Source organism: Hakea prostrata, chromosome 10 (assembly GCF_041222555.1).
Source record: "Hakea prostrata isolate BN-2017 chromosome 10, UWA_Hpros_2, whole genome shotgun sequence".
Lineage (NCBI taxonomy): Eukaryota > Viridiplantae > Streptophyta > Magnoliopsida > Proteales > Proteaceae > Hakea > Hakea prostrata.
In genome coordinates, this window is record NC_142609.1 from 33438078 (window position 1) to 33452801 (window position 14724).

Consider the following 14724-nt stretch of genomic DNA (forward strand, 5'->3'; position numbering starts at 1 on the left):
CTCTAAATGAATGACCTTTCTATATACTATAATAGGAGTGCTCAGGGACCAATGCCAAGCTTTATTAATATATCATTTACAGAAGTGATTCTTTAATTAGTTGTCAATGTAGGGGTTGGTCGTCTGATAAGACCCAAGCTTCTTGGTGAAGAGGTTGTGGGTTCAACAGTCTGGGACGGTGTATGTAATATCCCTATCCCCTTTATATATAAAACTAATTGCCTGTTACACACACACAATAGTTAGATTAGTCACTCTCTAGTTTAACCCTTACATTGATTGCATTCAACCTCTTAACAGATTTCTTTCTGCAAAGAGCAGAAAGGGTTAGAAATGCCCAAACAAAGCTACTTCTCATTTCAACCGTCACACTATTGTATTTCATAAAACCCCATAAAAATAAATTTCACATGTTCATAATGTTTACTGATTATGGCAACATAAAGACAGCTTTATTACAGAATTCACAACTTCACATTCAAACTCGGATTGAATCTGAAGTCTACCTCTCTACGCTGCATATATATATATATATAGCTGCATTTTTTCAATTATGGCAAAGTAAAAGTGACTTATTAAAGAGCTCACAAATTCAGATTCAACTTCGATTGAATCTGAAGTTCTCATCACCTCTCTATATTGCGTTACTCCCTCGTTCCACATCATCATTGTGGAGAATAATTCCAGTAGCGCTTCCACAATCCAAGGTGTCCAGAAAATAAAGCGTGCAAACCAGCGACAAGCAGCACAGAAACATAGGAATAGGCCCAAAGAACCACAAAAATAGAGGGAAAGAGAAGTGGAGAGCCCTCAACCCCATAGCCCAGAAATAAGAGCCCTTGGTTAAGGCCTTTGCAACGTACACTCCAGCTTCTGTACATTTACTGATTGGCACTTGGATGAGGATGCTTGCATGGCTGTAATATCTAATTGACTGCACATTAAACAAGAAAGCCAACAAGAAGCAGAACATGACTGAGAAGATCTTGATCCAAAACAACAGCTCACCCTGGTCCCCAAAGAAGATGGCTAAGGATTTGGAATTGAAGTTGGACATCATCAGAACAATGATGGAGTTGAGTGTGACAGCTGTTGTTGCCAATAAGGTTCCTGCCATTATGCTGTTCCTTAGCGTTTGAACAGCAAGAACTCCATTTTTGGGCATGTCCTGAACAAAAAATTATAACAACTATAACCGCAGTAAATTTATTTGTTTATAATATATATAAAACCATAGTATTCATGGTATTCTTTTTTGTGTTCTAGGAATAATGGAATACAGAACAAGTTCATGTTTTTAGAGGAAATTCTTGTTTGAATGAAGGTTGGTGAATTTTAAGGATATTTCTAGAAATTCAACCCAAACTCTAGTCACCACTCCTCAAGCTTATGCAGATAAGGTTTCTTCTTAGAAGCCTGAGGATGGTAAAACCCTAGCCACCACCAACCCTAAAGCACATGGTGACAAGAAGTCTACCTTATCCACAACTGCATATAAAGGTGACAAGGACTCTTCCTTATCCAAAGTTGTGTTTGAAGCTGATCATAACTCTTGTAGAAACCTGGATAATATTTTATATAATCTCAAACACCTATCCAACTCTTATCTACTTTGTATAAACCTATACACTACAAGACTTGTAATACAGGGACTCCACAAGATCACTATTGCTAGAGGTCCTAGACAACCGAAGAACAAGGACTCTGGTCCTATGATAGCATGCAACACTTCTTTTGAACGTAGTGCAAATATTTCAAACTCTCCCATAGATGTAGGTTGTAGTATTCAATTGAACAACATAAACCTTGGTATTGTCTCTTGCTTTCTTTTCTCTCTCTTCTTCTCAAACTCAAATGCAAGTTTAAAAAGTACACCTCTCCATGTCCTGACGCTTTTTCACTATACATATTGTGTGGGACTCATTAGGGTTCCAACCTCTAAACTATTTTATCAGTATTCAGACTTGGGCTTTACACAATATGTGCAGTGAAAAAACATCTGAGGGGAGGCAGACTCTTTGACAAACATGTTACATAGTAATTGCAATTTTTCTTAAATTATACTAGAGAGCAAATCATAGAAATCAATATGTTATAACTACAAGAGTGTCACTCGTCTCCCCTTGAGGGTAGGGTATAATGGGGAGTGGGTGGACTACATCCGGATGCTAACATGGAGGACCAACATAAGTGTTATGCTATCCTCGGGGGGAAGAGGCAAGGACAAAGTTTTATGCTATCCTCGGGGGAGGTGAACAGACTCACTGGGTGGAGTCAAATCAACATCCATAAGTATTTATTGCTTCCTTCAGTAGCAGATTGTGAAATGGTTGCTTGACACAATATTGAGTCCATAGAACAAAGAAGCATCAGTAGAGTCAGGGATTTTTCACATTTATGGGTAGTGGGGCTATCATGTTACCTTCATTTGTGTAGTGCAAAAACCAAGCTACTAGGAAAAGCTCTTCTCCCAATTTTTTTTTTAATAATTTAAGTAATACTATTGCCGCCGGGATCTAAATTTTTTTTCCTTTTTTAATTTTCAAAATATCACAAGATATGTATTCTACATTTCTACCACATGCATACCCTTTCTTTTCTTGGGCAACATGCATACTCGGTGATGCATCCATTCTAACACATTAGATGGGTTGGACATGGCTTGGATTAATCATATGCCAAATTTAGAGTGTTAACTTAATCAGGTACACCATTATGTGGAGAATCATGAGTGAGAAGAAAAAAGCTCCAAATGTTTCTATGATTCCAAGAGAGTCAGTGTTCCTACATTTGAAGCCGCTAGAGGAGCAGGCTAGAAGTGAAGAAGGGTGGCAAGAAGCTTCAAGTGATCCGAAAGGCAGTCCAGGTGGTATGGAGGCTCCAAAATCCTATGCTCGTAAGGTGTTTGATGATGCATGCAATTGATTGACTTTCGAATCCCATGTAGGCAGACTCGTATCCTAACATAGTGTTTCTCAATCGAAGTATGAGATGCAATGAAACTTTTATAGCATTGCAATGATTGGTAGTGCTAACTTTAGGCTTATCTCAATGGATGACATGCTGAAGAGTATGAGGAAGTCCTGGGAGTTAAGAAAAGGGGTGGTCTTGCATTCTATGGGATAAGGGTTTGTGATTTTTTAATTCAAATGTAAAGGTGCAGTTGAGGTCAAGTGTGGAGGCTCATGGAAGGTTTGAAGAATGTGATTAGGTTTAAGAGACGGCTTCCAAGTTTTACTATTCACTCCCCCTACTATAGGCTTAGCTTGTGTGAGTTCATTTACTGAATCTCCCACTTGAATTGGCACGAGAAAGTCTAACTATCAATTGCAAAGCAGTGGTCTTGCTCTTGAATCTGCACTAGGCCTATGTAGGTTCAAAGACAACCTGAGTTGATCTTAAACCAGATGTCTGCAGATGAAATGAACCGTAAGAAGTGGGCCACCTCTGTGGACAAGAAGCCATCTCAGACGATTTAGTCAAATTTCGGATAATAAAAACCTCGTAATGAGGAGTTAGAACTCAGAGAGCATTCAATGCTAAGAATTATTGAAGGAGAGTAAATGTTGTTGTTCTTCTCACTTGATTTGCATTCTTTCTTTCATTCTTTACTTTTATATTTAAGATCCATGATGTCCTCATGGAGAAGATTTATCTCCTGCTCCACTAGATTGGAATATGCCCAATATAGAGCCAAGATTGATTGTCACACATAGCTTGCTAGAGAAGCCAAGATCCAAATCTTCTTGGAAAAATGCTAATGGTGCAACACACCTAGTTTCAGATATCATCCAGAATATCTTGGTAATTGACGTTAAGTTCTCAAGAAAATGGAGCGACGCATTAAATGTTGAATTTAATGCTCTAACGCATCTTGATCTTCCTCGAAAAATAACATCTCTGAAGGCGTTTTTAGGTATCCACTTCGTGATGTGGCATTGCCCATGTGGCGCTTATCATAAAACTGACCTCCTTGAAATATCACTTTCTGGAATGTACCCAACAATTCATCATTGTCTCTCTGAAAAACTAGTACCTAAACCATTCATACCAAAACCCAGCGGTATACCCCTGTTCGTTAACCTTATTCAAATTAGGCATAACAAATGGGTAGCCCAATGCCTTTGGATAGGAAAACATAACTTGGTTCAGTGGGGGCATTTTACTCAAATTTTGGTGGAGCATGATGCAGAGGATGCAAGGGTGGAGGAGCTGCAAGTGGAACGCTTAAACCCAATTCTTCACAAGTTGTTACTTTTCTACAAAAGGTGATTTATAAAGATGGGGCGAATAACTAAAATGTGCATAAGTGAGAGGGTCGGGCACACTTGAATTGTTGCCAATTACGAGTTAGGCATTCGAGGTGTAGGTCCAATTTGAATAGGGCTAGATTTTGGTGGTTTTAGAGGACGTCCCACAGGTTGATGTGGTTTAAGGAGTCATCTTTGTAGCATGGTCTTCCATTTGGAATGGCAAGCCTATATTTCTTTAATCTTTTGTTTCTATATAAATCTCCTCTATTGGAACATTAGAGGTATTGAGAAATCTACTAGCAAACATGTGTTGAAGTTGTTTTTAGTGCAACAACAACTAAAGATTCTATGTATCATCGAGACAAAAGTGGAGGTATCAAAATGCCTAAAGTGCCTAATCTTGTTGTTGAATAGGGTGGGGTTTTGTAGTGATTTTTTATTTACGATGAAAAGTCATGTTCTGGAAGCAAGGCATCCATCCACTGGTAGTAGTAGTAAAATCAAATAAGCAATTATCAGTAAAATGTTTCCAAAACAGAAGTGTTATCCTTCGACCCAAATTCTTGTACCCGATTTGAAAGATGGACCAAACCAACATATTTTTGGTGGGTGACTTGAATATTGCGGAGATTTGTGGTAGAAGTGGGGCCCTTGTGGTATAGTACAAATCGACCCGATGGGTCGACCCGTTTACCCAATTGGAGTCTATATATATGTATCTTTTGTTCGCCTACCACATTATTAAGAGATTTTGGATTTTCAATTAAGGTTTTGGGTGAGAGTTCTTATAACGTTGTTCTTGACTATTGATTGTGAAATTTCCTTATGTTCTTCTTCTACCTAGTGGAAGAACTCTTTTCTTCGCCTATGGACGTAGCATACCACATCGGTGTGTAAACCACGTTAAATCTCTGTGTGTTTTCCTTTTTGTTTCTTTTTCAATTTGGTATTTCATGGTGTTTGTTCTAAAAAATTGGTATCAAAGCTCTTGGTTGTTTTCTATCTATACATACATGGCTTCTACATCAATGAAATATGATATTGAAAAATTCAACAGAAGCATCAGTTTCAATTTATGGCAAGTTCGGATGTTGGCGGTTCTTACTCAGCATTGAGTGAAGAATGCCATATTTGGGATGACGAAGAAACCTAAGCCTATGTCTAAAGAAAATTGGAATGATATGGATGATCGAGCCCTTATCGCAATTCAGTTATGCCTATCAAAGGAAGTTCTGTGAAGAAGTTCTCTCGAGAAGATTGTGGCAGAATTGTGGTCGGCATTGGAAAGTTTGTACCTCATAAAATCCCTCACTAATAAGTTGAGGTTAATACAATAGTTATATAATTTGCATATGGGTGAAAGTATTTCTCTCAAATCTCATATTGCTACTTTCTAACTCTATTGTTACTGATCTACAAAAGAAAGATATAAAAATTGATAATGAAGATTTAGCCCTATTATTGTTATGTTCATTGCCTCTGATGACAGAGTTAGATTACAAGAAGAATGGATCATTGATTTTGGTTGTTCCCACCATATGTGCCTTAACCGTGGTTCTTTACTTACAAATATTTTTGAAGTGGAGTTGTGTTGATGGGGAATAATTCTCCTTGTAATATAGTTGGGAAGGAAAATATCAAAATTAGGGTGCATGATAGTATTATTAGAACTCTAACTGATGTTTGGCATGTTCCTGAGTTGAAGAAAAATCTCATCTATTTATACACCTTTGATATAAATGGGTGCAAAAACATAGCTAAAGGTGGAGTCATGAAGGTCAGTAAGGGTGCCCTCCTATTAATGAAAAGAAATAAGGTTGGTAATTTGTATGTCTTGCAAGGTACTATAAATCATTGGATCTGTTGCACTATAGCTTCATCAATTTTTGATTCAGATACTACAAAATTATGACACGTGAGACTAAGCCCTATAAGTGAAAGAGGGATGACTGCATTGAGCAAAAGGGGGGGTTTTTATTTGCGGCAACCACCAATGGTCAGGATTTCACCAACTTTTACAAGGAAAATTCAACGGTAGGGATTAAAACTGAAGGGGTATGAATGTAATTATAATTTCTTTCTTTTTTTACTTTCAATCGTTTTCTTTTTTAGAAATTTACAAAATCTAACCCTAATTTCTTCTTTTCCATCTGCGACGACGACGGACTCTTTCACAACTCTCCTATTCCGATCCGATCTCCTGACGAACTCTTTCACAGCTGTCTTCTTCCCATCCGATTCCTAGATAGCTAACCATGCCTAGATACCTTATGGTCCTTACCTCTGTTCAAAGAAATCAAATGCCCTGGTGGAGTAATGGGCAGTTGGGCTTCAAAGTATGTTGGCTTCAGAGATGAACAGAAGAGTAGAAGCAACTAAAGACCCTCCATTGATCTAATGAAAAGTGGTAAATAATTTATATTCAGAATGTTAAATCTTCTCCTGATCGGAAAGATTGTGCGTGCTTCAACGGCTCAATCGGGTTGTCTTCGAAACCCTTTATTTCTCAGATTCATCTCCTCGCAAAGCCGCATAGATCAGATTCAATACAATTTTGTAGTGTCTTACCTCATTACCTCGTGTGGGTTCTCACCCGCAGGGCGATCTCTTGCATCCAAGAAAATAAGGTTTGAATCGGCAGCATGACTGGACATGATCCTCACCCTCCTTAGAAATTATGGTTTCAATGAAACGGTGATTTCAAAAGTCATCGGAAAACCTTATACCGAGAAGTTTTCTATGGCAGTTCCAGTGAATGAAAATTTGGGGATTCGTCGTTGGTTAGAGGCAGGGATATAATTTTGTAAATTCCAAAATTTTCAAACCTTTGAATGTAAAAAGAAGTTTTTGTATTTATATATATTTATATATATATATATATATATATCCCTTGCTCTTTATTTTAGAACCGTCCGATTAACACTTGCTTACCTAGGCTAATCTTAGCCATTGGTAGCAGAGGGGCGCTCCTGCCACAAATAAAAATCCCAAAAGGGGTGTATTGTGTAGTTAGAGTACATGAAAGATGATGTTCTGTGAACATTGTGTGTTCGGAAATTAAAAGAGATTTAGTTTCAATAATTCACAGGACCAAAGGAACTACAGACTACATTCATTCAGATTTGTGGGGGCCATCCAAGGTTTCTTCAAAGGGAGCTAGTGTCAAGTATTTACTTATCTTTATTGATGAGTATCCTAGGAAGGCCTATGTCTACTTCTTGAAGCACAAAAATGAAGTATTTGTTACTTTCAAGCAATGGAAGATTTTGATTGAGAAGCATACTAAAGAAAGAAAAAAAATTAAGAGATTGAGAACAAACAATAGCTTAGAATTCTGTGAAGGAGACTTCAATTAGTTTTGCAGGAATGAGGGAATTGCAAAACATCATATAATTGTGAAGACACTTCAGCAGAATGGAGTTACAGAGCGTATGAATATAACCTTGTTAGAGAAAGCAAGGTACATGTTGTCAAATGCAAGATTGGGCAAGGCGTTTTGGGCAGAAGTAGTAAACACAATAGCATGGTTGGTGAATAGGTTTCATTGCACAGTTATTGAGTGCAAAACTCTAAAGGAGGTATGGTCAAGTAAACCTACTGATTACAGTAATTTAAAAGTTTTTTATTGTCTTACTTATGCACATGTGAATGATGGGAAGTTAAAACCTTGGGATAAGAAGTGTATGGATATGGAATTAAGGGATTCAGGTTATAGTGTCCTAATCCACATAATCATAAATTTATTATTAGCAGAGATCTAGCTTTTGATGAATCTGCTACATTGAATCCTAGAAAAGAAACCGACATCCACAATGATGAAAGTCAGAAAAATTCTGAGGAGAAGGTGAAATTTTAAGTGGATGATCCATTTTCAAAGAAAGAACAATCAACTTCAGTTCAGTCACCCACTCTTACTGAATAAGAAAGTGTTCCAGGGAATCAAGAATAAGAGGAGTACAACAGTGTAAAAAATAAGCCAATGAGGAACATTAGGCCACCACAAAAATATGGGCATGCTAAAATTGTTGTTTATGCATTGTCTGTTGCTGATACACTTGATAATAGTGAATCTACAACATATTCAAAAGCTATTTCTTCAATTGATTCTTCAAAGTGGTTGTTGGCCATGAATAACAACCACTTTGAAGAGGTTGAGTCTCTTTAAAAAATTAGATATGGGCGCTTGTCAAGCCGCCTAAAGAGAAGAAGATTGTTTGTTGCAAATGAGTCTACAAAAAAAAAAAAAAAAAATCCACCATAAGTGATGGAGAAGCTAAATAAAAGGCATGATTGGTTGCAAAAGGGTATAGTTAGGTACAAGGTTTTGATTTTAATGATGTGTTTTCACCTATTGTTAAGCATAGTTGTATTCATGTTTTGCTTGCTTTGGTTGCTATGCATAATTTATAATTAGAGCAACTTAATATGAAAACTATATTCTTGCATGATGAACTAGAAGAATAGATTTATATGCAATAGCATGAGAGTTTTATTGTAAAAGAAAAAGAGGACCAGGTTTGCTTGTTGAAAAAATCTCTATATGATTTGATACAATCTCCTAGACAGTAGTATAAAAGGTTTGATTCTGTCATGGCTACTTTGGGTTACAATAGGTGCAAGTATGACTGTTGTGAATACTTTAGAAGACATTTTTATCGTTCATTCATATATTTGTTGTTATATGTTGATGATATGTTAGTTGCTGCTAACAATATGGATGAGATCATCAGGTTGAAGCAACGGTTAAGCACTAAATTTGAGATGAAAGACTTGGAAGCTGCAAGAAAGATTCTTGGTATGGAAATCAAGAGGGATATAATGGCAAGGAAGCTATGGCTATCTCAACAAAAATACATGGAGAAGGTGTTGGAGTATTTTGGCATGAAAGATGCAAAATCTGTTAGTACTCCAATTGCATCTCATTTTAGGCTTTCAACTGCTCTATCACCTTAGATAGATGAAAAGGTGAATTATATGTTACATGTTCCATATTCTAATGTAGTTGGTTCCATTATATATGTTATGATATGCACTCAACTTGACATTTTCCAAGCAATTAGTGTGGTAAATAGATACTTATCATATCCAGGTAAAACTCATTGGGAAATAGTGAAATGGATACTTGGACACTGGTATGTGTTTGGAGTTTGGGAGGAATGATAACAAGTTGACAAGTTATGTTGACTCAAATTATATAGGTGATCTTTGACAAAAGAATGTTATTCACAGGGTATGTTTTAACTTTGGGAGGTTGTGCGGTCAGTTGGGCTACTTTACAAGCTACAATTGCATTATCTACTACAGAAGCAAAGTATATGGCAATGGTTGAAATAGTTAATGAAGCTATTTGGCTTATAAACTTGTTTGGAGAACTCAGCATGGTTCAGGAAGTGACTGGTGTTCATTGTGATAGCCAAAGTGCTATTCATTTAACTGGAGATCAGATATATCATGAGAGGACGAAGCACATTGTTGTTCTATATCACTATGTCAAAGAGGTAATTGCTGAAGACAATATTCAAGTAATGAATATTCAGATATTCTTTGTGTGTTTTCGTTTTTGTTTCTTTTTCAATTCACTATTTCATAGTGTTTGTTCTAACAGAAAGCAATGTTAGTAATTCAACTGTGAATGGAAGGTATTTTGTGCTAAGAGAAAGAAGTTATGGGTCAATATGGTTGTGTTACACATGTTGGTCATTCTATGGGTAGTAGTAGGTGATTCTAATGTCATTCTCATGTTGCCGAAAGTTGGGACTTGGCATATTCAACTCAGGTTCAGCGGCTGATTTTCAAATAATGGTGGATGCATTTGATCTCTTAGAGCTACCATTGATGGGAAGGAAATTAACATGGTCAAACATTCAGAGAAGAGGGATTGTAACTTTACAAGTGATCCTAGATCGTAGTAATTGTACTAATGCATGGTTGGATTCTTTTGGTGAAGTGACTCAACAGGTTATTCCAATTTCAGGCTTAAGACCATAGCCAATTAATGACTCTTTTTTCAGCGAAATGTGAGTGGCCTCAGAATGTCTGATTTTGGTTTAACATCTGAATGATTTCCCAGCATTGTAGAAAGGCAGCGGAAGGGGTTTAGGAGGAATTAATGGAGGGGGAATTTTTGTCCTTCCCTTTTTTTTAAAAAAAAAAGTTCAAAGGGGCACTCAACGCATGGGTGAAAATGACATTTTTCGGACGTTTTATTGTAGTGGTGCAAGCTCAGAAGAATGTCTAGGCGATTCAAGTAAAGATTGATCAACAAAATATGTCATTTGAGTTGTCTAGTTATGAGGTAGAGGCAAAGACGAAGCTACTCAATCTAGTAAAATTGCAAAGATAGTCTTCTACAACAAAAAGCGAAGATGAGGTGGTTAAGTGATGGTGATAAAAATACAAAAATCTTTCATCTATGAACAAAAAATTGAAGATAAAAATATGATTTAGTCATTCAAGGAAGGGGACAACACGTGGACTTGGCAGAAAGAAGAACATTACAACAACAACAATAAGCCTTGTCCCAACTAAATGGGATCGGCTACATGGATTCTTGCCCTCCAATCAGTTTTGTTCGAGCCCATGCTAGATACAAGGCCTAAACTATATATATCCTTTCTCACCACTTCTCCTAAGGTTATCTTAGGTCTACCCCTAGCTCTTCTAGTTCCTTCAATATGGATTATATCACTTCTCCGTACAGGGGCATTTATAGGTCTCCGTTGAACATGGTCGTGCCACCTCAAACGACTTTCTCAAAGCTTATCACTTATGAGAGCAACTCCCAAACCAACTCTAATATGATCATTTCTTATCTTATCCATCCTAGTTTTGCCACTCATCCATATTAGCATCCTCATTTCTACTACACTGAGTTTATCTATATGATTCTTTTTAATAGCCCAACACTCTGCACTATACAACATAGCTGGTCGAACAACGGTCCTATAAAATTTTCCTTTAAGTTTTAATGGAATACGCCGATCACATAAGACCCCGGACGCACCTCTCCACTTCGTCCACCCTATTTTAATTCTTTGGGAAACCTCATACTCTAAATCACCTCTTTTACTTATGATTGAACCTAAGTACCTAAAACAATCACTCTGAGGAATCTCTTTATCGTCAAGTATCACCACCTCATCATCTGCCCGATCATGACTAAAGTTACAAACTAGATATTCTTTCTTCGATCTACTAAGTTTAAAGCCTTTTGATTCTAAAGAGTAAATTAGGATTTCATTATTGTAATTATTTTCAACAGTATCATAAAAGTGGTGACTATAAGGTGCATCTGGATCTTCTTGAAACTATTCCTTGTGTCTTGTTAGGTGTTGATCAAGGAAGCATTTATAGTCACCACCGACCCCATCAAAAGGATTTCACCACCACTTGCAGGTCATCTTCCATTCTTTGAGATGTGTTTGGTTCAAATTGACATCAAGGAGTGAGGTGAATCTGGACATGCATGAATGAATGTACGTGAATATGTATGAGGCTTCTAGATGGAATTTATCACTTGGAACCCCCTTTTTTTTTTTTTTTTGGAGTAAAAACTGTATGGTCACATCTGTGAATATTCAACAAACTCGAGATCATGGGAGTAGGTGAGTTTATAAGGGTAGTTTGTGGGTGGGCCAACCTTTGGGTGGTTTTTGTGAGTGTAACATAGAGTGGGTGAAGCAGGGCATGCAAATCTTCTCCATCTAGTTGTCCGTCTTTCCAGCTTTTCTCTCACATGTGGTGATCTATGCATCACAACCAAGCTTGTATCAGGCCCTTTGTGAGAGTAGGGGTATGGGGGACAACCCATCTGGGTGGAGAGGATCTAAATCCTTGTGCAGGTAGGTCGAGAGATACCTATGGTAAGATTTACGTAGGGAGTAAATAGAGAAGAGGGATATAGGAGGTGCTGACCTAAGTTCGGGTTGGAGAACAAGGTAGGAAGGAGAGAGACATGGATTTGCTATTGGGAATTTGGATCAACTCTCTTTGAGGAGATAGCTTTACATCACTAATGAGTTGGGGTCCAACCTCTAAAATTCGTGTTTCAAAGTGGGACTCCCTCCCTTATGTGGTTGAAGTTGTTCCCTCAATTCTTCATGCCGGTCTTTATAACTCTGTAACCTCAAGTATTTGGCTCCTCTCCTTGCAGAGAATCTCCCAATAATGAGTTATGGATATTACTACATGTAATATTCATATCCAAGAGCATTCATTAAATTTATCTTTAACCCTTGGATTAAAATATTACACGTTGTTCGATCTTATAATTCATTGAACACTCATTAGGAGAGCCCTTCCCAAGGAGAGGATCTTAATTATGATACCCAGGGGCAGAGCCAAGATTAAATGAATAATAAGTCCAGATCACCTCCCCATCAAGCGAGCATTAAGCCACTGCACATATTGTGTGAGTTCATGTGAGACTTATTGTTATATTATTTTATCATATTTTAGTTCAATTACTTCAATAATTTTTTTTAATAGAATAATTACTTTACTAATTAGTTCAATTCAACTACACAAATCTACAATGTTAGAAAAACAATTAATTTAATTAGTTCAATAATCCAATTTAAAAAATAATTCTAGTAGGTAGTTGTTTTCTAAACAGAATAGCAGAGAGAGAGAGAGAGAGAGAGAGAGAGAGAGAGTTAAAAATGATTTAGGAAAACTCCAACGTGTGCTAGCTTTTCTAAATTTTTCCTAACTACCTAAGCCTAAGCCATTTGTGAGAAGTGTGAGGAAGATATATGAGTGGAAAATACAAAAAAAGAGACTCTGGAGAGAATAAATAAGAATGAAATACCAGAGAATAAATTTATGTATAGTGTCCAGAGAATAAATAGTAATAAATTTATGTATAGTGATTTAATTGTTGGATAATGATTAAGAATTACATCTATAACTTAAAATGTTATTTGTAATATGGGGATAGTGATATTTCACATGTACATGTAGAGTGAGAAAAATAAAGAAAAATAAATAAAGTGGATCATCTGTACGTACCAATAGGTGAACCTAGAACTAGGAACCATCTATGTATCTCGTTTTACCCGTTTCCAGAGCTGCGAGGTATTTATGGATTGAATAGAATTTATGACTCTTGGATACACCTTCACCTATTAATACATGGGGGTGAATTGCAATTTTCTTCTCTAAATTCAAACAATAAGGTGTGAGAACTAGATCGTTTCGAGCCTTACCTCCATCAAGGATTCAGCCCAGAGACGCCTGCTACTGACATTGATGCCAACTGCTGTCTTCTTGGGTTGGTTTATGATGCGATGGAGGAGCCAAATATGATAACCCACCAGTAAAATCAGACCAGAGGGAACCAGAGTGTAGTCAAGAATTATTTTTTCCATTGTTCACTCAAAACTCTCTTCTTCCTTCGAATTTAAAGGTGGAGCTTGTTTTGTGATTCTGCATTAAATAGAGACGACTGTCGGGAAAGACAATGTCAAGTTGGTAGGTGAGCCGTCCTCATATCTTTCAGGGGAATGGGTTAGTCACATTTGGCTTTCAAAAACGTCAGCTCAAATGTCATTTTGAGTTCAGACAAGTTTTTTAGACTTAAAATCTTCAGCACACATGTCAAGAGTCCACCATTTCTTTGTCATGGTTTCATGGCGTGTTAGATCAACTTGCTTCTGAGTACGACAGAGTGGTAGTGCTTTGATGTAGCACATCAGCAGAATAGAACAGCAAAGAAATAAAAAAACTCAAGACGGATCAAATGAACCTGTAGAATCAATCATACGTGGCATGCTTCAAGGGCAAAAAATTTAAATCTTTAAAGATGGTTGAAAAATATTGAATAAATAAAGATTTATGCTAGACCAGCAATGAACTGGCCAAGGTTTATTTTTGGGACTTGTTAGTTCCTGATTGAACAAGCACTTGGGCCAAAGAACCAGTTCAGTGTAAGCCCTGGACAAAAGCAATGTTAGAGGGCTGCTGTAATGGTCTCCAATGATTCTGCTTCTACCTATTTGGTAAAATAATCAATCGCAACTACCATGTACTCCCTTTTACCCAACACTATGGTTAGTGTTATAGATGGGACAAACAAGTGTGGACACGCACGAGTGAGAGATTGGTTAGTCACTCGGTTTATCACTCGGCTTATGGATCGGGAACCATCCAAGTTGGACAAAACTAGCAAGGAATGCCACACCAACACCAAGGCAAAAAAGGACAACCCACAAGGAAGGAAACTCCAAGTCGGGAGTTCACCCCTAAAAACAGTTGGGCAAGAAGGTACGCGGGATTTTGTTGACACTAAGAAAGGTAAATCTGCGCAATATATAACAAATGTCTCAATCAAAAGGTAGACACACTAACTCTTTTTGAGTAATCTTTGAGGAGGTCTCACTTGGAGCCCTAATCTGATCCTCGATTGATTTAGCCATCGGAGGCAATTGTCTAGCATTCTAGCCGGTCCGCTTCTAACAACTTTTGCAGGAAT

The 14724-nt window shown here is 37.3% G+C and overlaps 1 protein-coding gene across 1 annotated transcript; it reads right to left on the reverse strand.

Moving 5' to 3' along the window:
* Nucleotides 1-634: 634 nt before the first annotated feature.
* Nucleotides 635-13621, reverse strand: LOC149002560 (uncharacterized). Its single transcript, XM_089138735.1, has 2 exons — nucleotides 13460-13621; nucleotides 635-1168 (listed from the first exon to the last, which is right to left on the reverse strand). The coding sequence occupies exons 1-2, from the start codon at nucleotides 13619-13621 to the stop codon at nucleotides 635-637; spliced, it is 696 nt and encodes a 231-aa protein (XP_088994861.1).
* Between the last annotated feature and the right edge of the window lie 1103 nt (nucleotides 13622-14724).